The following is a 26,350-nucleotide window of genomic DNA, read 5'->3' as shown; positions in this document are numbered from 1 at the left end:
GGCAAAAATAACATTCAGAAATCGTCCTTCCAGCACCGGGCCCCCGAATCTGCAAACTGGAGTGATCGGGCTAGGTATGATTGGCTGTTAGAATCAACAGGGCGGGGTTAGCATTGTTGTCGCAACGCCCTCTCCTCCCAAGTAGGAATCCTAAGCAGAAACCGACTGCCTTCACCGGAGAGCCGGAGCACGGGCGCTACCTAGCCTGCGAGATGAGCACCAATATCCGATACAAGAACCGCTTTATCAAACCGGGTAATCACTTGAATAGGAATATTGTAGATACGTATTCGTGTGTTTGTGCATATCAGACTATTAAATTGTTCCTGTCTCTCTAACTGTGTGCCGGATGCGACGCGTTGGGTATGGCTCGGGCTCCTGACACCTGCTCCTCGCGACCTGCTGCGATGCGATGCTTGTCTGGCCGATAGAAGACAGTGAGGTAAACACACACACACACACACACACACCAGACACAACGAATCTAAAACTTTAATACGTTGTTCACGCACCTGGCTTGATATTCTAATAGCAGGATGCTGTAATAATGTCGCCCAAGATTCTGACAATGATGTTTGCATTTTACGTCTATGGGCTAGCCTGTTATTTACCGGTTACTGCACGTAAAACGCGCCGGTGAATTCGCACCTCTGGTCTACATCATGTTCATACATCGTTGCTTTGGGGACATATTGGAGACGTTGCGTTGGAGCGCTTGGCATGAGAGGAATCGAGTGTCTAGGCTTGATGCGCGCTGACGCTCGCGAGCTGTTCCACACTCTACGCCTGCCTGGCGCTCAGTTGCGCATAAACGCGTTGTGCTTTAATAGCTCATTCTCCAGAATCACGGATTTGATCTGTGTTGTACTACCACACTCATGCAATAGGCACGAGGTGTGGGTGTCTGTGCTGTCGGGGAAACGGGGCTGAAGAACCTAGAGCCGTTTCCCTGGAGATTCCATGGTTACAAGCACAGCTTCTCACATGAATTCATCTCTGCACTATGGCGAGCAGATCAGTATATCAGAACATATAGAGGATGGGTGGCTTTGACAGTAAAGAGGTTATAGATTAAAATTCTGTTGGCTTTGGATACAGGGAAGATGTGCCACAGGCATACTATTCTCTCTCATTCCCACAGACATCTGATCTCCATTTTATTTGCTCATATCTAGTGTAGCTGGAGTGGGCGTTTTAGGTCACACACTGACATTTCTCTCGTTTCTCTCACTCCCTCCATCTATTTATTTCCCTCTCACTATCTCACACACATTCCAAAACTGACTTGCTTGTTTGCTCTCCCCCAATCTTACACACACACACACACAAACAGGACACATACTGATGGTCAAGTGCACACACATTGTATTTAGTACCCACACACCCCCATCCCCCATTAAAGTCCACCCACCCACCTGATTGATCTATCTTGCACCCCCCCCCCCCCACACACACACAGATGTAGGATCTCTCTTTCTCTCTCACTCTCTCTCATTCACTCACTCACTCATACAAACACACTGAGCTGCATTTAAATGAGTTGGGGGTTTCGCTAAAGGTCCTTCAGCTGAAGTATTTTACCTGTGTTTAGAGATCTGTGTGTGTGTGTGTGTGTGTGAGAGAGAGAGAGAGAGGTAGATAGAGATCATCAGAACACTGTGCGTGCGTGCGTGCGTGCGTGCGTGCGTGTGTGTGTGTGTGTGTGTGTGTGTGAGAAAGAGACACAGGGAGAGAGATACCTCATTTCAAATGTTTCTGCTCTGCTGGCTATCCTCAGGCACCCTAAAGCAGTTACATAACACTACAAACATGTACGCAATGGGAGGGATTCCGTGAGTGTGAGTTCACTGAGGGAGTGCAGATGGCTGGCAGGTGTTGATGAAGCTGTTTGACCACTTACATGTGAACTAGGTTTTGAGGTGTGGATTCCTCTGGCAGTAGAGATCCAAGGAGACTCCCTTTTGCTCTACCTGTTTGTCTTGGATTTTTACTTTCTCTCGCTTATTAAGCCAACCATCTCTCTCTTTCTCTCTCTCTCTCTCTCTCTCTCTCTCTCTCTCTCTCTCTCTCTTTCTCTCTCCCTTACACACACACAAATACACAGGGTTGCACTAGAGTTTAGGCCCTGGTATTGTCTCAGTCCTTGTGCTCAGAGATGCAGGGTATCCCTGAAATCTTAGCACCACGCACCACTTGCAGCACCACTGTAAGCAGCTGGGAATGTGAATCTGGCCATTACCCTCATCAGCTTGGGCAGTTGGGTTTCAATCTTGCCGTTCGTCTTCACAATGCCCTGTGGCATCATGGCAAGTCGTCTCTCTCACTGGCATTCAGCTCTGATTTGGTAATGGGGTGGAAAGACTGGGCACTCTTCCGATGCCATCCCGTAAAGGGCACGCCACTCAAGCAGTGTATGTGTGTGTGTGTGTGTGTGTGTGTGTGTGTGTGTGTGTGTGCATGTGTGTGAGTGCAGTATCTGTATGCATGCATATGTGAGCGTATATCTTGTATATCTTGTGTTTTTGAGTGGGTCTGGATGCATTTGCATGTGTAATGGTGCTATGAAACTGTGTGTTGCTGCATTCAGATCTACGTGTAAGACCGGAGGTTATGCGGATGTTAAACGGTTGGGCGTATATCTGAACAACATAAACGGTCATTTGGAAGTCCGAATTTAGCCGGCTGTTCTCGTGTCTGAACGAAGCGAAGAACATGCAGAGATTCTGTTCATGTGCGTGTTCAACCACGTTCAGCCTGGTCAACCACACGGAGATTCTGTTCATGTCCGTGTGTGTCGTTCACACATGTCAGTATAAGGTCCGCAGGTTAGCATCATATCTGAATCACCCGAAGGGTCGGACCTCTGTTTGATTAAAGCTCTGCATATACTCCGGAGGTTATATCTGAAAGCAGCTTATGTGTGTATGTGTGTGTGTTTAATGCTATAGCTGTGCACCATCATAGTCTATAAAGTGTGACCAAAAAGCCTCAGTTGAAAAGGTCAAACTAATGATAGTCAGCATATCTCTGTATTTCCTGTGTGTGTGTTTGTGTGTGTGTGTGTGTGTGTGTGTGTGTTTAAGATTTCAACCTGTGCTTTTATGTGTGAATGACTTTACTGATGATGACATAAGCTTGTCTATATGTGTATGTTCATCTTTGTTTGTGTGTGTTTATTGTCGGCCTGGTAGAACTTTGTAATGTGTGTAATTACTCATTCTGAGAATGTCCGAATGCTCATATGATTCTTACATACAATCTTTTGTGTGTGTGTGTGTTTGTGTATGCATGCATGCATGCGTGTATCTCTCTCTCTGTGTGTGTGTGTGTGTGTGTGTGTGTGTGTGTGTGTGTAGGTGTGCATGCATGCGTGTGTGTGTGTGTGTGTGTGTGTGTGTGTACATGTAGGTGTGCATGTATGTGCTTGTGTGAAAGTGCGTGTGTGTGTGTGTGTGTGTGTGTGTGTGTGTGTGTGTGTTTTTCAGAGTTTATGTGCACGTTTCAGAAACTCTTGAGAGTGATTGTTGTGAGTGAAGTGTGTGAGTGATTGTGGTTCATTTTACTCTATGAGTCAGCATCACCTATAGTTCTGTTTGACTGTCAGAGCCTGACTAACTGCAGTGACTTAAGCTGCCAGACATTTGAAGATCGGGTCTCTGTTTCATCAGTCTCATCATTCATTTGCTAGCTTATCAGATAGACCCGTTAAACCAAACTCTACTCTGTCAGCAAGCATAGTGAATATCACTCACCAGTGATTGGCTTCAGGGCTGGTCCTCTCCCCCAAAGAGCCTCATCCATCTGTTTCCTGTGTAAACGCCCTTATCACCTGACCATTTCAGCACGACCACTTTCTGGATGAAATTGAATCAATGGAGTATTTTAGGCCTACTCTAGTCATTTTTGTGAGCAGTATTGACAGGATGGTAGCTATAATAGTTCTGTCAGATCGGCACTCCCAGGTCTGTGAGTAAGAATGCTGTAGCCTCTGAACTGAGCGCTGCTCTCCCCTGTCTGTGTCACACTCACAGTCTCAACTGTCTCAAACATGCCCTTTAGCTGGTACCATCACACCAGTGGGATTAGGATGTGCAATGAATGTTCTGAAGAATTTGGGTCCACACACACATAGACACACTCAAACACATAGACACACTCAAACACAGACACACTCAAACACTCACACACACACACACACACACACACATTCCAGTTCTGTCAGTTTCACGGCTCCAGCGAGTGAAGGGTGTTCACTGAATGTCCCCTCACCCAGAGGCCACCATTACAGCATCACAGAGATTGCTGGCTAGCTATTGCTAGTGGCTAGTGAGGTTCTTACAGCCATGAACCAGCTGGCTCCTGTTACCCTACCTCAGCATCACAGCAGAGGCTACACCGCATGCAGGTTCAGCTGACTTTGGTCACTGGAGCTTTAAGCAAATGTCATTGCTTCTGTTTGTGGTTATGTGTGTCATTTTTAGCCAGACTTGTAGATGGTGCTGGCTTCCTTTCACTGAAATTCACATGCAGTAATGATATGAAGCTGGTATCACTATGTAATGGAGATCTTGTGTGTATGTTTGTGTGTCTCTCTGTATTTTTTGTTTATGTGTATTTATGTTTTCTTTTTATGGAAGGTCGAGTGTGTGTGTGTGTGTCTGTGTGTGTGTGTGTCTGTGTGTCTGTGTGTCTGTGTGTCTGAGCCCACATTTGTGGGTGTAGAGCCCCAGGTGGTGTGAGTTTGTGTGTGTGGGTGTGTGTGTGTGTGTGTGTGTGTGTGTGTGTGTGCATGTGTGTGTGTGTGTGTGTGTGAGTGACTGGCAGCTGGGCAGTGTGTGTGCGCGAGAGGGAGACTATTGTGTCTCTGCAGGACATCTGTTCCATTCAACAAAACCTCCATCTCCATTTTCCTCCCCCTCTCCTCTCTTCTCTCTTCTCTTCCCTTCTCCCCCTCTAGCCCATCTTTTGCTTCCAGATCTTTTTTTTCCTGTTTGGTTTTGTGAGAGACTGAAAAAAGACATTTCTGTTTGCCTGTGATGAAGATATGAACCCGCAGTATTGAGCACTAGGCAGTGTTGTAGTGTATATATAATGTATATGATATGTGTAATATAACATATAGTAAGTGTACATATCATGAACATGAATGATGTTGAACAAATGACACATTATGGAGAAGTAGGATTGGCAGCAAATATAGCTTACGAGGGTAGGATGTTTTTTACTTTGTTTTTCATTGCATGGTAACAGGTCAACTAACACAAGCACACACACACACAAACACACACAAACACACACACACACACACACACACACACACACACACACACACACACACACACACACACACACACACACAGAATACTTAAGTGACATAATTACCTCACCCCCCACACACACCCATCAGGTCTAGCAGCAGCAGCTGGGACCCGTTCGATCGGCTATCCCCTCCCTACCATCTCTATCAGACACACACACATGCACACGCACACACACACATACGCACACACACTCTCTCTCTCTGACGGTCTCTCACTCTCTCTTCCTCTAGCCCACCCCCACCTTTCCCTGATGTCATTAACCCCACTTACACACACCCAACTATTCACTAGAAGCCCAGTATGATATCTCTCAGTCTGTCTGTCTGTCTCTTTTGATTGAAACACACACACACACATACTTAAACGTTAAACAGTGAAAAGTCAGTCTTTAATTCTCTGCTTTCACACTGCACTCCTGAGTGTACTATTCTTAAATGAGCTGTCACTCATGGCAAGCCACACCCTAGTGCTCAGCTGGACAGTGCCCCTGCTGGCAGATGTCAGTAAGTCACATTGAGCCTTTTTAAAAGTATATTCTCTGGGCTTGTATGCCTTTAATCAGACAGGACAGTGAAGAAGAGTGTAAGAAGAAGCTGATGGGAGAGAGAGCGAGAGAGATGCGGTGGGATGGAGAAGTGACCTGGGTCAGTTTGTAACCTGTGTCTCTGTGGGCACTAGCACCTGAAGGTGACATAGACGTTGTAGCCCCTTGCACCACAGTGACCCCAACTGTGCTCATGTTCTAATAGACTCTCACATACTTAGTGTAATACACTGACTAGTTTTGCCACACTCCCACTAATACTTTGGCATGCTCAATAATTCTGTCACATGATTGGTAATACTTTTGTACAGAGAGAGAGAGAGAGAGAGAGAGAGCACAAGTGAAAGCATAACCTACTATTTTATACTCAGCTTAGCAGCAGTAACATTGTTTTATGTTCAGAGTGAAAGTGGCACAAAGTAGCTCTCTTCATCGCTTTCTGCTATTTCATTTACTCACTCTTTTCACTCTTTCTTCCTCTAGCTCTTTCTTTCTTTCTTTCTTTCTTTCTTTCTTTCTTTCTTTTAGAGTAAGGCCTACCCACTATGTTTGTGGTGTGTGTGTGTTTGTGTGTCACTGTGTGCGCATGCTTTTCTGTTTGTGTGCGTCCACATGCTAGTATATGTTTTTGTAATTCCAGAGCTTCTAAAAGCCATAGTTATCCAAGATGATGGGGAAGGAGTAACCAAGGGAATGAATGACAGTGTGTGTGTGTGTGTGTGTGTGTGTGTGTGTGTGTGTGTGTGTGTGAGTGTGTGAGTGAGTGAGTGAGTGATTGAGAGAGCAGTGCAGGAGAGTTGGAATGAATGAATGGGTGCTCTATATACCTTTACTGTTTGGTGTTTCACTCCCCCTCATTTCCTTCCTCCAAATTACCTCCCTCTCTCTCTCTCTCTCTCTCTCTCTCTCTCTCTCTCTCTCCCTCTCTCTCCCGCACTCTCTCAGGAAGTTTACTCAATGTCAAAATTCCTCCCCTACCTGCCTGAACAGAGAGCTTTGAGGTGCCTTAGGCGAATGAAAGAGAGAGAGAAAGAGAGAGAAAGAGAGAGAGTGAGAGTACTCAGGAAAATAAAAAGATTGCGTGAGGTTTGAAACAGTTACTACGTGAGAGAGTAGAGGAGGGAGAGGGAGAGCGAGACAGAGAGAGGCAGGGACAAGGAGGAGAAGAAGAAGAAGAAGCAATAGAGAAAGAGGGCGGAGAGCAGGAGGACCTGAAGACCGAGCGAGAGAGCAAGAGAGCGAGCGGGTTTTGGCGAGAGTTTTGGCGAGCGAGAGTTTTGCGCCGTGCGAGGCTGAGTAAGGGAGAACGAGAGCGAGAGCGTGGCTTGGGTGGGGCTGGCTACTGTGGCCGTGGCCAGTGCTGGAATGGATGCAATCTTACAGGAGAAGCTCGCCGAGAAACTCCTCTGCCCACGAGCACGGAGCTCCAGACAGAAGGTACAGAACAACAGAGAGAGAGAAGGAGGGAAGGAGAGGGAGAGAGAGAAGGAGAAGGAGTGGAGAAGGAGAGAGAGAGAAATCACAGAGAAAAGAATGAGTGAGTGAGTGAGAGAGAGAGAGAGAGAGAAAAGAGTGAATGAGACAGAGTGAAAGACACAGAAACAGAAAGGAAGGGGAAAAGAGGGAAATTTGGGAAGAGAATCTCTCTTTCTCTCTCTCTTTTTTCTCTCTCTCTCTTTCTCTGAGATTATCATTTTTCACACCATCTTTCTTGCACACTGGACTCCTGACTTTGGGCCAGATTTCCTCTTTTTCCCTCCTCCCTTTCTGATGACTGCTCTCTTGTTTTAACGAGCGACTAACCCGCTCTCTCACTTTCTGTGTGTGTGTGTGTGTGTGTGTGTGTGTGTGCGTGTGTGCGTGTGTGCGTGTGTGTGTGTGTGTGTGTGTGATTGCTTTATTTCTGTCTTTGTGTTCAGTCGCAGAGGGTAGCGGAACTTCTGAGGGTTCTGGGCTTTTGTGTCTCAAGAGGGAGACGGAAATGTGCATGACAACTTCTGAACTGTGTTGGCAACGTATATTGGCATGTGTGTGTGTTTGTGTGTGTGTGTGTGTGTGTGTGTGTGTGTGTGTGTGTGTGTGTGTGTGTGTGAGTGTGTGTCTGTCTGTCTGTCTGTGTGTGTGTGTGTGTGTGTGTGTCTGTGAGAGTTTGTGAAAAGGCTCATTGATTTGCCCTTCAGTCGTCAGGAGGCAAACCTCCTGTCCTGTCTGCTGGACTGGTTTGACTGTGGAGTCGAGCCAACACCACTCACTCACCCTCACTCTCTCAAACACACCCAAAGACATATAGGGACACACACCGTGATTCTGACTGCTCCCAGATTTCTCAGTGCTGTTGTAATCTGCTGCTGTCAGCAATGTCAGGTCTTCTGGTGTGATTTCACAATTTCATTCTCCTTCTCTGAATCATGTTTCTGTTCAAACACATATAGTGACACTTAACTCCTTCTTATTCTCTCTCTCTCTCTCTCTCTCTCTCTCTCTCTCTCTCTCTCCCATTCTGTTTTAGGATAGGCAGTATGTGGGTTTCGCCACGCTCCCTAACCAAGTCCACAGGAAGTCTGTGAAGAAGGGCTTTGACTTCACACTCATGGTGGCTGGTGAGTGACACAGCTACACACACACACACACACACACACACACACACACACACACACACACACACACACACACACACACACATATTTTGTCTTACAACAGAAACACACACACACACACACACACACACACACACACACACACACACACACACACATTCAGTGGGCACTGAGGTTGACTCTAAGGCCAGTATGAAATTCGAGGGCTGCATTCAGAAACCCAAACCCCAGTGTACTGTAGCTGTGAACGTGTGTGTGTGTATGTATGTGTGTGTGTGTGTGTGTGTGTGTGTGTGTCTGTGTGTCTGTGTGTTGTAAAAGAAGCTCTTAATCCAAAATAAATGTCGACTTTGAAAAGTGATTCAAACTCTACCTCATTTTGGAATGAATGGCATGAACTGATGTTGAGATTGGCTCACTGATCCTTAGTTCATAGCGAAGAGTTTATAGTTTCATTTTTATGTGTTGTCTCTTTTTTTATCCAGAGTCAGTTGTTCATATTTGTTGTCTATATTGTTTTTATTGTTGTTTGATGTTGTTTAGGTGAGTCTGGGCTTGGCAAGTCCACTCTGGTGAACAGCCTGTTTCTCACAGACCTCTACAAGGACAGGAAGCTACTGAACGCAGAGGGTGAGAATTCCGCCACCACCACGCGTCTCCATGGCAACCACTACTGACAGTCTTTGCTGCCTCATCACCATGACAACAGACTCATGAAGCCATGCCTATTATGTTGGTGTAACAATAGCTATTTACCACGCCTCTCACAACATAGTACCCTACATAAAAAAAGAAAGAAATATTTGAAGGTTTATTTGAGGTTTTGAGGCTCAATTAGCTCTGGATTCTGAAAAACAGAAGCCCATAATATAGCAGATGACAACGGGATTTAAAAGGATAATGATAAAATATGCAGGACCAGCTAAGGCTCCATTTTAGTGACATGAAATATCTATACATGCATAGTTGTCTGCACAATACACTATCTGAAATGTAAATGTGTGGATGAATAGACTCTCTGCATGTGTTTTCTCCACTGAGTAACCCGACAGAGCCAAAGCATCTGAGCTGTTGGGGAGCATTTTCCACGCACATCTGACATATTTTCCCCCTGTGTGCACTTTCCGAAGACCAGCTGATCCTGTTGCGTCATAGTTTCCACCAGGAGAGGGAAAAGAAGGCACCCACCTCTCAGACAGCTGAGACCTGGGAGCTCAAGGAGTCAGTTAGTCTCAGCTAGTCTGATATGGAGTTGTGTTCATGCGAACGGATTGGACAGACAGGGTGCCACATATGGTGTTAGGGATTAGGCTAATGGTTGTGTTGAAATGTTGAGTGAAGGTGTGTGTGTGTTTTTGTTTGTTTCTGTGTATGCTGTGAATGTGTGTGTGTGTGTGTGTGTGTGTGTTTGTTGGTTAACTTCAGTGTGGTTGATTTGACAGAGTTTTGTGTGTGTGTGTGTGCAGAACGCATCAGCCAGACGGTAGAGATCACCAAACATACGGTGGACATTGAAGAGAAGGGTGTGAAGCTCAAGCTCACCATCGTGGACACACCCGGCTTTGGAGACGCCGTCAACAACAACGAATGGTAAGAGGTTCCGCTCAGCTGATCTTTAGCTGATCTTTGACTGATCATCAGAAATCAGATTTGAATTAGATTAATTAATGGCAATGGCCAAGTAGGTTTCCACATAGAGGGAATTTGAACTGACATGTGATCTGATAACAATCTTGTGTGCACTGGCCAATATTCAATTCCATATGAACTGATCTTCGAATCAATCTGAATGTGTATCTAGTCTTAACAAGGTGTTATTTCTTTGTACATATATGTTTGCATGAAGTCTTGCTCTTCTACATAAAATAAACTGAACAGTGGCCTTCAGTAGCCTCATGATCCAGCAGATTTATTTTCACTGCGCTCATTCTAGATTAAAATTAAATTAGGTCAAATATAGTTTAGTTTTAATCTGATGATCACAGTGAAAATGTTTACAAAGTAACGATACACAGAAATAAATCTGCTTTAAATGATGCGGATTATCAAATGCATATTTGATCTGGTCACAGGATGTGTCCCAAACAGCTTTTGAGCACTTCTGTGATTTTATGTTAATTATTCACTATTCTTCACTATTCATTTATGCGCTTTACTTAGGTAGCAATTTTCCTAAACATTAGGGATTCTAAATTGCTGTCTGTTTGCCTTTCTTTCTCTCTCTCTCTCTCTCTCTCTCTCTCTCTCTGTGTGACACAGCTGGAAGCCCATCACAGACTACATTGATCAGCAGTTTGAGCAGTACTTCAGAGATGAGAGCGGGCTCAACAGAAAGAACATTTTAGACAACCGTGTACACTGCTGTCTATACTTCATACCACCATTTGGACATGGGTAAGCACACACACACACACACACACACACACAATTTATGTTTAACAGCTCTGATATGTCAAAACTTCTAAACACTACAAATTAAAAAGTGGTGGTGGTTGAGTGTGTGTGTGTTTTTGTGTGTGTGTGTGTGTGTTTGTGTAAACGTATGCTACTTGTGTGTTGGTCGGGGTTGATTGATTAATGTCCTGTCCTGTTCTGTGCAGGCTGAGGCCGATCGATGTGGAGTTCATGAAGGCCCTTCACGAAAAGGTGAACATCATTCCTCTTATCGCCAAGGCTGATTGCCTCACCCCCAATGAGATCAAGAAACTCAAGGACAGGGTGAGACTTGCCTCTTTAATAGGCTCTTTCTATACATTTTTTTGTCAATGCATGTGTGTGTGTATGAGAGAAAAAATGTATTGGTGAGTGATTTTATGTGTGTGTGTGTGTGTGTCGGAGTGAGTGCTTTCTTCTGCATGTGTTTAGGTGCCAGTGTGCTTACTTAAGGTTACATGTGTGTTGTGTGTGTGTCTGTGTTATCATGCCAGCTGGTTTCTTTGCATGTTTCTGCAAGTTTATTGCAGCAGAAGTCGTAATAAATGGGCGTTGAGAAGCACAGTACCCTGCTACTTATGTTATCAGCACTTGTGATTTCACTTGATGTGAAATCAGAAACAGATGTTTACCTATGGCAGCTTGCTGTTCAGGACATGCATGCATTCTTCATGACGCACAAGTCCTGGAAACTGACTAGATGGCTGTTTTTGTTCATTGTTATTCTTTAAATTATAAGACAGGAGTTAATTTAAGCAATAAGCCACTCGAGTCCGTAGGTAACACTGATTTTAGAACACCTAAGGGGCGTTGTAAGGCACGACACGCAAGCGGAGTGAACCCCCCTTAGCTGTTCTAAAATCAGTGTTACCTACGGACTCGAGTGGCTTATTGCTTTTCTAAAACGGCTACTACATATATCTGGCAAGATTTTGTGAAATAAAGGCACAGCAACGAGACATGTAACAATTTATTCATAGATAATCATTCTTCCGCCAAGAAATATATTTCCTCTATCAGAATGGTTTCCCAGCAACTTCGAGATGCAGATACTCTAACTTTTGAATCGAGTTGTGGTAGCGCAGTAATCTAGAACGAAATACGGTCAAAGTGGATGCTGGATTTTACAACGACATCGAACGTGATTCAGCCAATCATAAGCAAGAACCGGAGCTATTCATTTTAGAATCAATATTTAATTTATCATCATAATAATTCATTATTGGGTTAAAATAAATTGTCCGTACACAGCAACAGTGAAAGAGGAGTTGCCTGTAACCTCTTTGTTTTGACTGAGGACCTTCAGTCCCAGTCCCAGTAACACCCACTGTGAGCTATACCATCAATGTGTAGATGTCTGTGGCTTTCTTTGCCTTTACTGTTTAAGCCATTGAGCCTCTTCCCATCTTAATCCAGCTGTTCCCCTCTGTTCTCACATAGCTCCAGCTCAGCAGACTAAGCCCCAGTAGTGTTCACCCCATACCAAATACCTCTGAGTCTGTTTTTTAGGTGTGGATGGACAACATGCTAATCTAGGGGTCCATTGTGTTCATAATAAAGTACAGAAATCAAATTATAATTACATATCTGGGTGCATATCAATAACTGCTTTTTCAGTCAGTGCTACATGATATGCATATCATGAATGTATCAGCATTGTGTTGATATGGTGGAGAGAGAAGCCTACCTATCAGATTCTATGAGCGGTGAACGGTATTTCTTTGTGTGCAGAGTTGTTGTGTAAACTCAGGTGTTTGTGTTTCTACTAATGAGGAGGAATTAAGCTAATCTTGAGATAATGCTAACTGCCATGCTAATCCTGGCTCTCCCCTGCACCAGGTACGAGACGAGATTGAGAAGTTTGGGATCAAAGTCTACCAGTTCCCGGAGTGCGACTCAGACGAGGATGAAGAATTCAAACAGCTGGACAAAGAGCTGAAGGTGAGGGGTCAGACAGTGAAAGTCAGGTGCACTGAGTTGGTTATTCTTAGAATTCTGAGCATCACAAAATGGCTATACATAGGCCTATTAATCGACAAGCCAATCTAGAGTACAGGGTAAACACATTGTAGGTTTATTTGAACACGTGAATACAAATCAAAATAAATGTGTGTGTGTGTGCGTGTGCGTGTGTGTGCTACAGGAGTGTACACCGTTTGCAGTGATCGGCAGTAACACAGTGGTGGAAGCGCGGGGCCAGCGAGTGCGGGGGCGTGTCTACCCCTGGGGCATCGTAGAAGGTGTGTGTGTGTGTGTGTGTGTGTGTTTGTGTCTATTTCAGTGCTGGAGTATGTTGTTGAGTGGTTGTTGGACCATGTAAGTAATATTTTTAAAGTTAAGCTAGATCTTTGCATACAGTATTTAAAAAAGAGAGGGTCTGTGTGTCTGTGTGTGAGTAAAATCAGTGTAACCTACAGCCTCTCGGGGCTTATTGCTTAATTAACTCCCGTCTAAAAAGAACAACATGTTTGCTCTGTGTGATTACTACTGAGCGTGTGTGTGGCATTTGTTTGCTTGAAAAAATCTGTGTGTGTCTTTGCTTGTGTGATTATATGAATATTGTGTGTATGTGTGTGTGTTGCAGTGGAGAATCAGTCCCACTGTGACTTTGTGAAGCTTCGGAGCATGCTGATTCGCTCACACATGCACGACTTAAAGGATGTGACCTGTGACGTCCACTACGAGAACTACAGAGCACAGTGCATACAGGATATGACGAGGTGAGAGTGTGTGAGTGTATTTGTGTGTGCGTGTGTTTGTGCCAGTGCTCCTGTGTGTGTGTGTGTGTGTGTGTGTGTGTGTGTGTGTGTGTAGGTGTGTAGGTGTGTGTGTGTGTGTGTGTGTGTGTGTGTGTGTGTGTGCATGTGCGTGCATGTGCATGTGTGTGTTTGCAAAAATGAGTTCCACAATGAACAAAAATGAAAAAGCACTAGCAGGTGATTATGTATTCATGACAAAAGTAATGGCTGTCATATGAAAACAATCTTAAGTTTGATGGAGTATAATTCTGATGTTTATACTGTAGGAGTTAATTTTGTGAAAATAATATTTTGGTATTCATGACATAATGCCTGCTTATATTATGACAGTACTGTGTGTGTGTGTGTGTGTGTGTGTGTGTGTGTGTGTGTGTGTGTGTGTGTGTGTGTGTGTGTGTGTGTTATGGTGTTTGTGTTATGGTGCAGTTTGCCAATGTGTTGTGTTGTGTTATGGTGCAGTTTGTCATTTGTACATGGCTGTTTGGTAATGACTCTGTTCTTGGTTTTTTTGTGACAGTAAACTAACTCAGGATAACCGTGTGGACAGTCCAATCCCCATCCTGCCTGTCCCAACTCCAGATGCAGAGACGGAAAGACTCATCAAGATGAAAGATGAGGAGGTAATGAACTGCTATACTAATATCTTGTGTATATAGGTGCTTTATAACCATTGGTTCTAACCACCATAACCCTGTTTCAGCATAATTTGTTATACCAATGAAGTTTGTGCAAACCCTCTATAATCATCTGTACCAACCTGGTTTCTTAAATAAATTAATTTGTATACACTAATAAAGTTAGGAGGTTAGAGCTACGCTTTGGCTTGTGATTAATCACATCCAAATAAAGAGAAAAACATGAATAGAAACTGTTCTTTAATGATTCATTGAAATACATCATAAAACTGAAAATGTGTTCCTTTGGTGTAGGAAATATTTAAAAAAATAAAAAAATATGTAAAAAAATATTTCAGTGAAAGGAGATTATTGATGCAGTTATTCCCTTAACAGTTTGTGATGACTCACAGAAAAGCTCCTCGGATTACTGCTAGGATAAAACTTGTTATTGCAGTGTGATATATGTGACATGTGATTAGTGTTATTAGTATATAATAGTGGTTTTGTATATTATTGTATAGTGAAATGTATGTTATGTTATGTTACCTTATAGGTTATGTTGTAGCGCTGTGGTGATGCTATACTGACTTTCCCGTTTCTGTGTTCAGCTGAAGCGGATGCAGGAGATGCTGGAGAAGATGCAGCAACAGATACATGAGAAAGACCAGTGAAGATGATACCACCACCCCCCCTAACAGATACATGAGAAAGACCAGTGAAGATGATAACACCCCCCCCCCAACACACACACACACACACACACATACACATAGAGACATGCACACACACACACACACACACACATACATAGAGACATGCATAGACACATCTAAAAACAGAAAAATGCTCACAAACAGATCTTACAGACAGCACACACACACACTCTCTCTCTCTCTCACACACACACACACACACACACACACATACATACAAACACTCACCTCTCTAACTTTAAGACCCAACTCTCCAGTGCACTCCGTTCTAGACCCTGGCCTGTAAATGATGCTTGTGCCCCAGTGGCCTATTCTCTCCTGTCCCCCAGCTGGTCAGTTTGCCTGGCGCTTCTAGTCTGCTCCTCTGCCTGGCCAATACAGCGATGGATCAATGTGCTTTACCTTTCCTACCTTTTTCTGAATGGACTAAGTATCTTGCTATGAATTATAGGCTAATATAATGATGATATTAATGTATGAGTGACATCGAAATGAGTCTAATTTATATTTATGCTCGCTATTGTTGTTTATTTTTTACATTCGGAGTCATATCTTGAATACGCTTATGGTACATTGTTTTGTAAAGCGGTCTGTTTTTAGCTGGGCTGTTTTGGGGTTGATTGCCCTTCATGTACAACTGTAAGTGTGTGTGAATGTGTGTGTGTGTGTGTGTGTGTGTGTGTGTGTGTGTGTGTGTGTGTGTGTGTGTGCGCGTGCGTGTCTGTGTGTGTGTGTGTGTGTGTGTGTTTGTGTGTCTTTGTATTGATGACTTGAGTCATAGCTTTTTACAGTGCTAGCACTAAGTGAATGTAAAAGTAAAGTTCCAGGTTAAATTAACTATTAAAGTACTTGATTCAGATCCGTCTACAGTGACTCTTTGCTGGGGCCAAATTTATCCTGTGTTACTCCTCACCCTTAGACATAGACGCCGATACCATGGGTGCTCCGTCCCTCGAGCACCCACGGAAAATATCGAGCACCCACGTGATGTTAAATTCAGCATCTCTCATAATGTGATTGGCTATGTTGCTGTCAATCCCCTACTCCATATCCTAACCACCAATGAGAGCATCTCTCGTATGAAAATTCCTGACACTTCCCACCTGAAGAATTAACGCAAGGCCTTGTCGGGTCTTCAGCCCCGAATGTTTAAAATGTATATAGCCCTGAATATCATTTTAAAAGTAGTCTGACAAAGCTTATTGTTTTGTGACACAGCTAAACACTGGTACCTCATAGAACGTCAATTCATGGGTTTCATCAGGTCCCTTTCCACAGGTGTATAAAATCAAGCACCTTAATTATCAATGCAGACTGCATGGTGCTTGATTAATACACCTGTGGAAAGGGACCTGATGAAACCCATGAATAACATAGCCACCTCAAAAGTTGATTGCCTGATGTCATTCAGGTGCTGTTCAATGATGTGAATAGCATATGCAGCTTGATCATAAAGCTCTAACGGGGATTCGAACTCTCAACCTAAGAAACACCAGCATAAGGCATTATCCCACTGAGCCACTGACAATCCTACATGTTGGCTAGTCACATTCACATGGTGAAAATGTGTAGGCCTATTGGTAAACACACAACAAGAAAAACTCCAAGCATACATTTGACAATAAAATGAAGGTCTTTCCTAAAAGAGTACACCTGAAAACTTTTTGAAATTCTGGGGCAATTAAGACATTTATAGAGAAGAACACTAATGGATGAAATATAAATATGATAGACTTAATGATGAAGGAAAACTAGTAAACAGAGAAGCTCCCCTAAATGCCATAGAGTGTCTCGGCATTCTGATTCTTGGAAACTGATGAGTGTGAATGTTGATTGCCTGATGTCATTCAGTTGCTGTTCAATGTGAATCTTAAATGACCGAAAGCATGTGCAGCTTGATCCTAAAGCTCCAGCGGGGATTTGAACTCTCAACCTAAGAAACACTAGCCTGACAAGCCAGACCCACATTAAAATGTAGGGTCTGGGCACTCACCGTTCGCAGTTCTCAGTCCGAGGGGCGGGATAATCAGTTGTCTTTCAAATTCCCTCTGCACGCAATAGGACAGTGCTGAGTCTTATGCGTTTCCCCACCAACGGAGCTAGTTGGCTAGTTCAAACTTTTGCCAACTTAAAACAAGCTTAACTCGTGTCACACTGTTGGCCAACAGCAACATCCATCTTCTTTGTTTTCAAGTAGCAGGGAATTCAAGCCAAACCGTTGCAACTCTGCCATCAATCATTATGTTAAGCCCGCCTAACGACTCTACAGTATACACGATTTCATTGGCCTGATAGAAGTTTAATTTTTCGAGCTCACAAGCCAACGGAGAGTTGCTAGACTAGCCCTGGAAGCAAATGTAATTTGCTGCCGCTAGGGTGTGTCTAGATTTCTAGGCTAAAGAAACACCAATACAAGGCATTATCCCACTGAGCCACTGACAATCCTACATATTGGGTAGTCACATTCACATGGTGAAAATGTGTGTTGGCAAACACACAACATCAAGAAAACTCCTAGTATACATTTGACAATAGAATGAAGGGCTTTATAAAAAGATCTGAAAATGTGCACTGTTAATGGTATCCACCTAATGATGGTTGTATGGTTGCTATCCAAGAACAAAATTACTCATATACTCATATAGGAAAAATGGGCTGAGTGGTCAAACTTTATTGGCCTATATCTCTTAAATGTAACAACATATCCAAATTGTGAGGCTTGGTCTAAACATTGTCTGTGACAATTTTGGTGATTTGATATTTTTTAAGCCTGTGAAACCTTTTATGTTTGGCTTTTCTCTGAAATTGTGGCAAAAGTAAAAGGGCCAAAACGATGCATCTGAGTTTAGAGATTAATATTATGAAAGAATTTTGAGTCTAGGTCAATCTGGTAAGGAGAAATAAGCATAATTAACTTTTTTGCCAATAGCGCCACCTTTGGGTGCAGTACCCCAAATTTTGGGTTATGGGTAGAGGGGGGTACTGGTAACCATACCTGAAAATTTCAAAAGTTTTGGAGTTACGGTTTAGGCTGCAGTATGACTTTTACAGAATTTTGGCAAAAAATGAACGGTACAGAAACAATAGGGGTCCTGCAGCTGTGCTGCAGGACCCCTATTGTAATAATATTGTAATAATTAAAGGTATTACTAAAGGTATTATTAAAAGTAAAGGTATATTTTGTGTGTATATGGGGGGTATGGTGTGTGTGTGGGGGGGTGGGGGGGGTGTGGTAAACACAGATCCATAGTTAGTGATGATGTAGCGCCAACCAAAAACCCAGGGTAGAGTGTGTGAGTGAATGTGGTCTGGACTCTGTGCAGGAGAGTCATTGTGTCAGAGATGCTGTAGAAGGCCAGAGTTCCTGCCCTGTGATCCACATACACTCCGATTCTGGAGCTGACCACTAGAGGGAGTTTAGTGTGTTTATCATTGTGCCAGAAATAGGAGCTGGAGCTGGTGAGGTACAGACTCCAGGACTGATCATTATGTCCAAACAAACACTCATGACCCCCTCCTTTCCTGGTGATGCTTTTATATGAAACTGCTATAAAAAACATATTTCCACTCCACTCAACCTCCCAGTAGCAGTGTCTGGACACACCCTCTCTACACAGCACCTGATTCCTCTTATCAAATCTCTCTGGATGATCAGGATATGACTGAGGCTCAGTTCAGGCTCAGTCCACCCTCCTGTTCCCTTCAGACAGATGGAGGTATCTGCATGCTGTGATCGGATCCAGTGTGAAGTGACAGGAGTCTGATGAAATAGAGGACAAGAGTTTGTTAATTTAACATCTCGCTGAGTGACAAAATGAGTGATTGGTAAATTGAGATTGTGTGTGTCTGATTCTGCATATTTCACACTAGAATGAGTGCATGTGGAAAGTGCTCTACATATGTGTGATCTGTGTGTAATCTATTCTGTGTGGTCAAAATTGTATGCTTATGAAAGGTAGACCTTTCACATTGCAGTCTCCATGCATAGGCCTTTGCTATTATTATTTCAGCACACATCAACACACTGATTCAGGATCACAGAGGTGATGGGTGTCATTTGATTGGCTGGTGGTCTTGAATAGCAGCCTTTACCCAAAATCAAAGTGCCTTATATAATCTCTATAACTGGACAAGAGTGACCCCTCCATCTATAATGAGGGCCATCATCGCCATCCCTACCATATTGACATCATATGGCTTGACCTGCTGTCAGCTAAACCCAGCAGCAGCATCAGAATGACTGGACTGCGAAAAAGTTAAAGGGGAATCAAGTCTGCATCTGTTCTGGCTTTGTTACATCTCGCATCTGTCATTTAAAATGCCTTTATCAACACTGTAATGTCCACAGTCACAGTCAGACAGGCACTACCAACCCAACCTCATCTCTCCATCATACTGCGCATGGGGGTAAGATAACCATGGGTCTTTGTCCAAGCATGTTTGTCACATTTCCAGTTCATTAGAACCTTTTAATTATTGTTTTTAACTGTAAATATAGGCATTATTATACTAGTTTATTATAGCCATTCCCTGACTGACCAATGTGTTTTTGCCTATATTTTTGTAATATAATAAACACTGTCACACTTTTTGAAACTATTTCAGCTTGTGAAGGCCTATCAGTGCTTTCTGAACATATTGAACACACTTTTAAAAATACCGTGATAATACCGAAAACCGTGATCATTTTGGTCACTATAAATTCTCATACCGTTACATCCCTAATGGGCACCAACGCCAATCCAGCAGTTGATGGCAAAAGTTTAAATTAGTGTGGGTGAGAAGGGCATGGCAAATCCTTTACATCTCCACCTGAACTTCCTTTTAGAATGTCACATTAACATATGTACATAGGCTGATTGAGGACTTTGCATGGGCTAAACAAAACAAAGGCCCAACACCTGTCACCTGTACAGCTCTGCAGGCACAGCTGTAATATAAACCCCAATAATGAAATGTTAAACTGTTTAAACATATTGGTTTTTTAAAGAAATTAGACTTGTGATTTGGAATAATGTGCTGCATGAAATCAGACAAACTCACATTGTAGGAACTCCTCTCTGGTTGTAGGTTCTGAAGGCAAAATAGCTTGGACTTCAGACTCGAAAGTCTACATAGAAGGGAGAAAGAAAGAGAGAGTGAGAGAGAGGGGGGGCACTACTTACATTCTCAATAAAGCATTCAGGTCAAGTTTAAATAATCAATTTGCATTTCATGAAATGTAAATGCTGTTTCAGTCGATCTGGAATAGTTTTTAACTTTAACATTATTGATACAACGTTATTGTATACAAGATCAGTTAGATATTGGTTATGGATAATATTGATATACCATCTGTATCATGGTAATTCTTGGTATTTTTTACACTGTACAACACAGTATGACAATATGAAAATAGCATCCAACATTATATTTTTTAAGCAAACAGGCTTGAGAGCCAAAGAAAAAAATAAATCTAACAATTAGGCTACCCTATTTGTATTCCAAAAGCATTCTTACAGATACTAAAACAGCATGGGGTCTCTTTAAATGCTGCGTAATTAATGCCATCAGCACATCCTGTGGCCTCATAACCTATCAACAGTTACCTTGAGGAAATGGATGTGATCCTCTGTGTGTGAAAGCTGCTCCAGCTCAGCATCTCTTCTCTTCAGCTCAGAAATCTCCTGCTCCAGTTGCTTCAGGAGTCCTTCAGTGCGACTCACCTCAGCCTTCTCATGAGCTCTGATTTGCTCTTTCACCTCCGAGCGGCTTTTCTCTATGAAGTGGATAATCTCAGTAAAGGTCCTATCACTGTCCTCCACTGCTGTCTGTGCAGAGCTCTGATAGGAGACACACAAAGACATAGGGGGCATATAAAGCAGCCCACTCACTCAGCTCTTTCACAAAACTTGTTACCAGTGTGGCTCAGAGGAACTGGGAAGTTCTCCTCTGACTGACTGGAGAAAAACCCTAGTCCCTCACAGAGGCCTGAAATGGCTTCTCCTGCAGCCAGCTGCTGTCTTCTCCTGTGGTCAGTACTCACCTTGAGAGTCTCCACAGCCTTCCTCAGCTCCTGCAGCTCCTTCTCTTTTCCTGGATTCTCTGCTGAAATTTCCATCCAATCAGTCAGCTCATAAACACATGATGAGGTGTAGATGTTTAATGTTAGTGTAGTCAATTGCTGAGAAGACTGTCATCATTACATTACAGGCTGTGAGTTTTTTTTTTTTTTTGGCCCACCACCACCCCCCCTCTTCGGAGGACAACTTCATTTTTATTTAAGTAACATATTTTTCAAGTGCAAGTACAATAGTCCTACCTCAACCATTTATGTATATGACCCCGGAATCCGTATCATATAGCACCACGTGAATTGAAACATAAAACACATGAAACGCAATAAGGTAACGTAGACAAGTGAGACGGATAGACAGACAGATAGACAGACAAACATACAGACAGACATACAGACAGACAGACATACACGCAGACAGACAGTGGGACAGGATGATAACAGAGCTGACAGTATGGGACTCAGTTCTTTGTAATTAATTGGAAAGGTCTGTGAGTGGTCATGGTAAAGGGCTTTGGTAACATGCTATGTTTGGGTGTTGCTAGTGTGTGTCTATATGTAAAGTGGTGAATGTAGGGGGGAAAGGAGGAAATAAGGTTAAATAAAATAAATAAATTAAGTTTAATCAATCAATTGATTAATTAATCAAACAATCAACCAATCAATTCAATCAAACAAATAAACAGATAGATAAAGACAGAGAAGGGGGCAAGGAAAAGGGGGGGGGGGGTGAGCTTGGGGTTATGGTTTTGTTGAATTTAAAAATGATAGAAAGGGAGACCAGGTGTTTTCAAAGGCTGACATTTGCTTCTCTCTATGTGCATGATGTTTTTCTATTGTAATACATTCTGTGATTAAGTTTTTCCAGTGATTGATATGGCATGATTTCTTTGATTTCCAGTTTTGGAGGACTACTTTCTTAGCGACAGTTAGAGAGATGAGCAAGGGTTTTTTGAAGTGTTGCGTAATGTGGATTTCAGAAATGTCCTTAAGAAGACAGAGTGTTGGAGATGATGGGATTCTGGAGTCCAGGATGTTAGATAGTGCCTCAGTGATTGTGACCCAAAAAGAGTGGACAGATTGACAGAGCCACATGGCGTGCAGATAGTCGTCTGTGCTACCTAAAGTGCATTGTGAACAAATATCTGTGTTTGTTAGGCCCATTTTAAACATTTTACTTTGAGTGATGTGAGATCTATGAATGACTTTATACTGTATAAGCTGTAAATTTGTGTTAGTGGTCATGGAAAATGTGTTATTGCAGATTTGTTCCCAATAATCAGGGTTGGGAGAGAACGCCAAGTCATTTTCCCACTTAGTTATCGGGAGTGTTATTGTTGTTTTTAGGTTTGTGATCAGTGTATATAGCTGGGAGGTTAATTTTTTGAAGTTATTAATTTTTATAATTTTTTCTACAAGTTCAGATGGTTGTAATGTGTTGTTGGTGAGGCTTGTTTTATCTTTAATTTTAAGTTTAGCTGTTGATATTGAAGGAATTCTTCTCTCCCAACCTCATATTTCTGTGTCAGTGTATCGAATGACATGAATTGGTGGGTGTGTGTGGGTGTGTGTGTGAATTGTGTGTGTGTGTGTGGGTGTGTGTGTGTGTGTGCAGCTGTGTGTGGCTGTAGATAGGTGATATATGACTGCTGCAGTACTTACTTATTTATTTGTCTATTTATTTTTCTTAACATTACATACATTTATACAGTGTATGCTAATGCACTCTTTAACTTTTAACCCCTTAATGGATGGGTTGGCTGTAAACCGAATTGCCCCTCGGGGACTAATAAAGATATCTGAACTGAACTGAACTGAACTGAAAGTTTCTTTAAGTGACACCTGTGGGTTCTGTATATAGAGTAAGAGGTCATCTGCATATAAACTGATTTTGTGTTGTACGTTTGCTGCCTGAATTCCTTTGATTTGTGGTTTTGTCGTATTGCGGCTGCAAGGGGTTTAATGAAGATGGCAAAAAAGGAAGGCGAGAGTGGGCATCCCTGTCTGGTGCCCTGCATGGTGCAGTGTGAAACTCTGTGAAGCGATTCCGTTAGTGGTGATTGTGGCCCTTGGTGATGTGTATAATATTTTAATCCAGTGGATGAACGACTCTCCGAAGCCAAACCTGAGGAGAGTGTTGAATAAAAATGACCAATTTACCTTATCAAAAGCTTTTTCTGCATCAAGTGAAATGATAATGGTTTTCTGTTGTGATTCTTGTGATATATTGATTAGGTTGAACAGTCTGCGGAGGTTATCTGTGGCGTGTCTATTTTTAATGAAGCCTGTCTGATCTGGATGAATGAGTATGGGAGTGACTGTTTCTATTCTGGTGGCTAGTGCTTTGGTGATAATTTTCAAGTCAGTGTTCAGTAGTGAGAGTGGTCGGTAGCTAGAGGGCTGAGATGGATCTTTGTTTGGTTTTAACAATAAGGTCATAGCTGCTGTATTCATGTGTGTGGGTATGGTGGAAGAGGATTCAATTTCTATAGTTACTCTGTAGAATAGTGGTGCTAATATGTCCCAAAAGTGTCTGGCTGTGAGTTTACAACTTTATTAGAGCGTAAGCCTAGTGATTTTATGCCGTTGTTATTCGCTTTCTAACTGCTGTCTACCGTAATGGAACTCCAGAAGATGATTTTAGAGTCAACTTCATTCCAGCGCCTAACCATGTTGTAGTAGCCTACCACAACACCTATATTTACCTGTTTCTCCTTTCTCCCTGCAGACGCTGACACAGTGTCATGGCCCTTGTGTTCATCCACCATACAGAGAAAACAGACACAAGTTTGATCTGTGCAACAGAATATCTCCAGAGTCTTCTCATGTTGAGTGCAGATCCTCTCCTGTAGATGGCCTGTAGCATCAATCATCTTGTGCTTTCGCCCGGGATTTACATTGTTGTGAACTTTACAGTGAGTTTCACAGTAAGACAACAGACAGTCCAGACAGGACTTTACAGCTTTGAGTTTTCTGTCAGTGCAGACATCATACTCCACCTGCCCGGGACCAGCACATACAACAGGAGGAGTAACAGCTTGGATTCTGGTCTTCCTGAACTGTCCCACAAGCTCTGCAACAATAATATTTTTGTATAAAATGGGTCTTGGAGTGAACATGTGTCTGCACTGGGGGCAGCTGTAGATTCCCTTCTGATCTTCCTGATCCCAGCAGCCCTTAATGCAGTCCATACAGTAACTGTGTCCACATTGAAAAGTCATGATCCCTGAGAATGTCCAAACAAATTGGACACGTAAAAAGGTCCTGGTTGCTTGTCATGGCCTCTGCCATTTCCTCTACGGTGCTGAAAGACAATTCACAAAGCTCTGAGTCTGGATTTCACGAAGCACTTCAGTTCAGTTTAATTCTCTGAATTATGTGCGCAACGTCCTCATTGTGTGCAAGCGTGTGATGAGTGACAGGGACTGTAGGGGGCGCATGAGGCCATAACAAACCCATATTCCCAAAGACTGAAGTGGTAAAAAACAGTACTTGGGAAAAACAGGCAGGAATCACAAAATAAACACAGTTTAGAGCCTACTTTGTTTTTGAAACTTTTCCCACTTCTGTCCACTTCTATGTATTTGTGACGACTTCTGTCTGTATGAAGAGTTTGGTTCCAAAACGCTATATCTCCATTTTTAAAAACACTAGTCATGTAGGCATTAGGCCTAATTGTGTATTTCAGGTAATATCAATACAATTGCAATTGTGTTGTGTTTTGAATGTGTAAAGATAAATCAAACACCAATAGCCAATTACAGTTCTACTGAAATTAATTGGAAAACAAAATGTAAAAAAAAAAATTTAATTCATTAAAATGGGGGATATTTAGAACCAAACTCTTCATGTGAATTTCAGAGTAAAGTTCCAGATTACAATCAATATAATTTTTGCTTGCAAACATTACCTGATAAAAGAGGTGTGACAACTTGTATTTGATTGTTTACTTGAGAGTGTGGCAGGGGTCTGGATCGGGATGGGTGATTGCAATGATCTTATTACTATAACCACTGTATCAAAGAGTAACAAGGTTGTAGCAGCACAGCTGTTACATGTACACTGAAGACAATGAGGCCTTGACTGGAGCTAAGAATGCTTTGTATATCAAATCTATCATGACCAGATTTACCCCATCCAGCAGGTCTCAGGTCAGCTCTTTGCCTCTGATGAAAATTTAGGCAAATTGGCAAAGTTTTGTAAAAGCACTCAGTATTACAATGTAACAACTATATGTAGGTACCCACAAATACATAATGCAAGTACAATGATAGTACCTGATAGTACATGTTGTTACACAGGTTGTACCACTGTACCTAATTAGGTAGGTACACTGTAACAGCGACACATTCAAATAAAGTGTTACCATAACCAGTATATAATAGTGAAATCAAACAACATTTAAGCATAATCTGATGTATCTCCTTTGAACTGAAAGTGCTAAAAACAAGGAATCTGAAAAGATCTTAAACAATTTTTCATTGTACCATGCAGACTACTAGGTGGAAACTGAAAGTGAAACTGAGTTGTAAGTGTAACTACATTGGTATTCCTCTGTGTGATGTAATTCTCCTGTAATGTGTCATTTTAGTATTCTCTTTAGTGCTCACTTGTTTGCTTGTCGTCTCTGCAGTGTCGTGCCTTCTGGAGGCCTGTGTGTTCATCCATCAGACTCAGATAGCAGAGACACTGCTGCTGGGAGCGACAGAACATGTCCAAAAGCGTTTGGCTGTGAGAGCAGATGTCTCTCACATTTAGTAAAAGAAAATTATTTGTGGTAATTGTGGTCTACTGTCTTTCTATATCTGTCTAAAATGATGTACATATATGTTAAAAGGAATAACTGTAATATTGAAGATGTATATGTTTATATTTTTGTACTTATTGTAATTTACTGTCTATATGTATGTTTGTACAATCTGCACTAAGCACTTTACACTAGAGTTCTCAACGGGCCTGAAAATTACAACCCGACCCGACCCGGCCCGTAGCTTTTAAAGCCCGGACCCGATGTAACCCGACACATCAACATGAATTATCTGCCCGAACCCGGCCCGCGGCCCGACGTAAAATATACGTTTTGACTGTTAACCCCTGACTTTATTTAGGTGAAGTTTCAATACATTAGCGTAACAATTTAGAATCAGAATCAGGATCAGAATCCAGCACCATTCCAAACACTTTCCAGACCTGTGATTTTCCCACTCCTGTAGTAGCGACGGTGAATTCACCTGCGGCAAGTTTACCTTTCACCAACTCCATCTTCTTATCCAGGCTAAAGGCGTGCACGCAGCGGCGTCAGGTCTGCCCC

At 42.5% G+C, this 26,350-nt stretch overlaps 2 protein-coding genes and 1 pseudogene across 3 annotated transcripts; 1 reads left to right on the top strand and 2 right to left on the bottom strand.

The window, feature by feature from the left end:
• Positions 1–144: 144 nt before the first annotated feature.
• sept5a (septin 5a) lies at positions 145–15,843 on the top strand. 2 transcript variants are annotated; one of them, XM_042100866.1, is made up of 12 exons: positions 145–255; positions 432–442; positions 8,375–8,465; positions 9,006–9,092; positions 9,929–10,052; positions 10,722–10,856; positions 11,063–11,180; positions 12,735–12,836; positions 13,039–13,135; positions 13,480–13,615; positions 14,172–14,274; positions 14,880–15,843. In XM_042100866.1, the coding sequence occupies exons 1-12, from the start codon at positions 213–215 to the stop codon at positions 14,940–14,942; spliced, it is 1,110 nt and encodes a 369-aa protein (XP_041956800.1). In that variant the 5' UTR covers positions 145–212; the 3' UTR covers positions 14,943–15,843. The 2 variants fall into 2 exon arrangements, with proteins under 2 accessions (XP_041956800.1, XP_041956799.1); XM_042100865.1 differs by lacking the exons at positions 145–255; positions 432–442 and adding an exon at positions 6,868–7,302.
• A 2,397-nt stretch (positions 15,844–18,240) lies between these two features.
• On the bottom strand, positions 18,241–21,084 carry LOC121715700 (tripartite motif-containing protein 16-like). Its single transcript, XM_042101589.1, has 4 exons — positions 21,010–21,084; positions 20,573–20,806; positions 20,028–20,094; positions 18,241–18,744 (listed from the first exon to the last, which is right to left on the bottom strand). The coding sequence occupies exons 1-4, from the start codon at positions 21,082–21,084 to the stop codon at positions 18,665–18,667; spliced, it is 456 nt and encodes a 151-aa protein (XP_041957523.1). The 3' UTR covers positions 18,241–18,664.
• Positions 21,085–23,639: 2,555 nt separating this feature from the next.
• On the bottom strand, positions 23,640–24,426 carry LOC121715699 (annotated as a pseudogene).
• Between the last annotated feature and the right edge of the window lie 1,924 nt (positions 24,427–26,350).

Source organism: Alosa sapidissima, chromosome 8 (genome assembly GCF_018492685.1).
Source record: "Alosa sapidissima isolate fAloSap1 chromosome 8, fAloSap1.pri, whole genome shotgun sequence".
NCBI classification, from domain to species: domain Eukaryota; kingdom Metazoa; phylum Chordata; class Actinopteri; order Clupeiformes; family Clupeidae; genus Alosa; species Alosa sapidissima.
Note: the sequence above shows the minus strand (reverse complement) of the source record. Positions and strands in the feature narration are given on the sequence as shown.

Excerpts from the sequence above, each read along its gene's own strand:
- sept5a (XM_042100865.1), top strand. The coding sequence starts at position 7,231 with ATGGATGCAATCTTACAGGAGAAGCTCGCCGAGAAACTCCTCTGCCCA. Across the intron at positions 7,303-8,374 it reads CACGGAGCTCCAGACAGAAG|GATAGGCAGTATGTGGGTTT; the intron begins GTACAGAACAAC and ends ATTCTGTTTTAG. Across the intron at positions 9,093-9,928 it reads GAAGCTACTGAACGCAGAGG|AACGCATCAGCCAGACGGTA; the intron begins GTGAGAATTCCG and ends GTGTGTGTGCAG.
- LOC121715700 (XM_042101589.1), bottom strand. The coding sequence starts at position 21,084 with ATGGAAATTTCAGCAGAGAATCCAGGAAAAGAGAAGGAGCTGCAGGAG. Across the intron at positions 20,807-21,009 it reads AGGCTGTGGAGACTCTCAAG|AGCTCTGCACAGACAGCAGT; the intron begins GTGAGTACTGAC and ends GTCTCCTATCAG. Across the intron at positions 20,095-20,572 it reads ATCACATCCATTTCCTCAAG|ACTTTCGAGTCTGAAGTCCA; the intron begins GTAACTGTTGAT and ends CCTTCTATGTAG.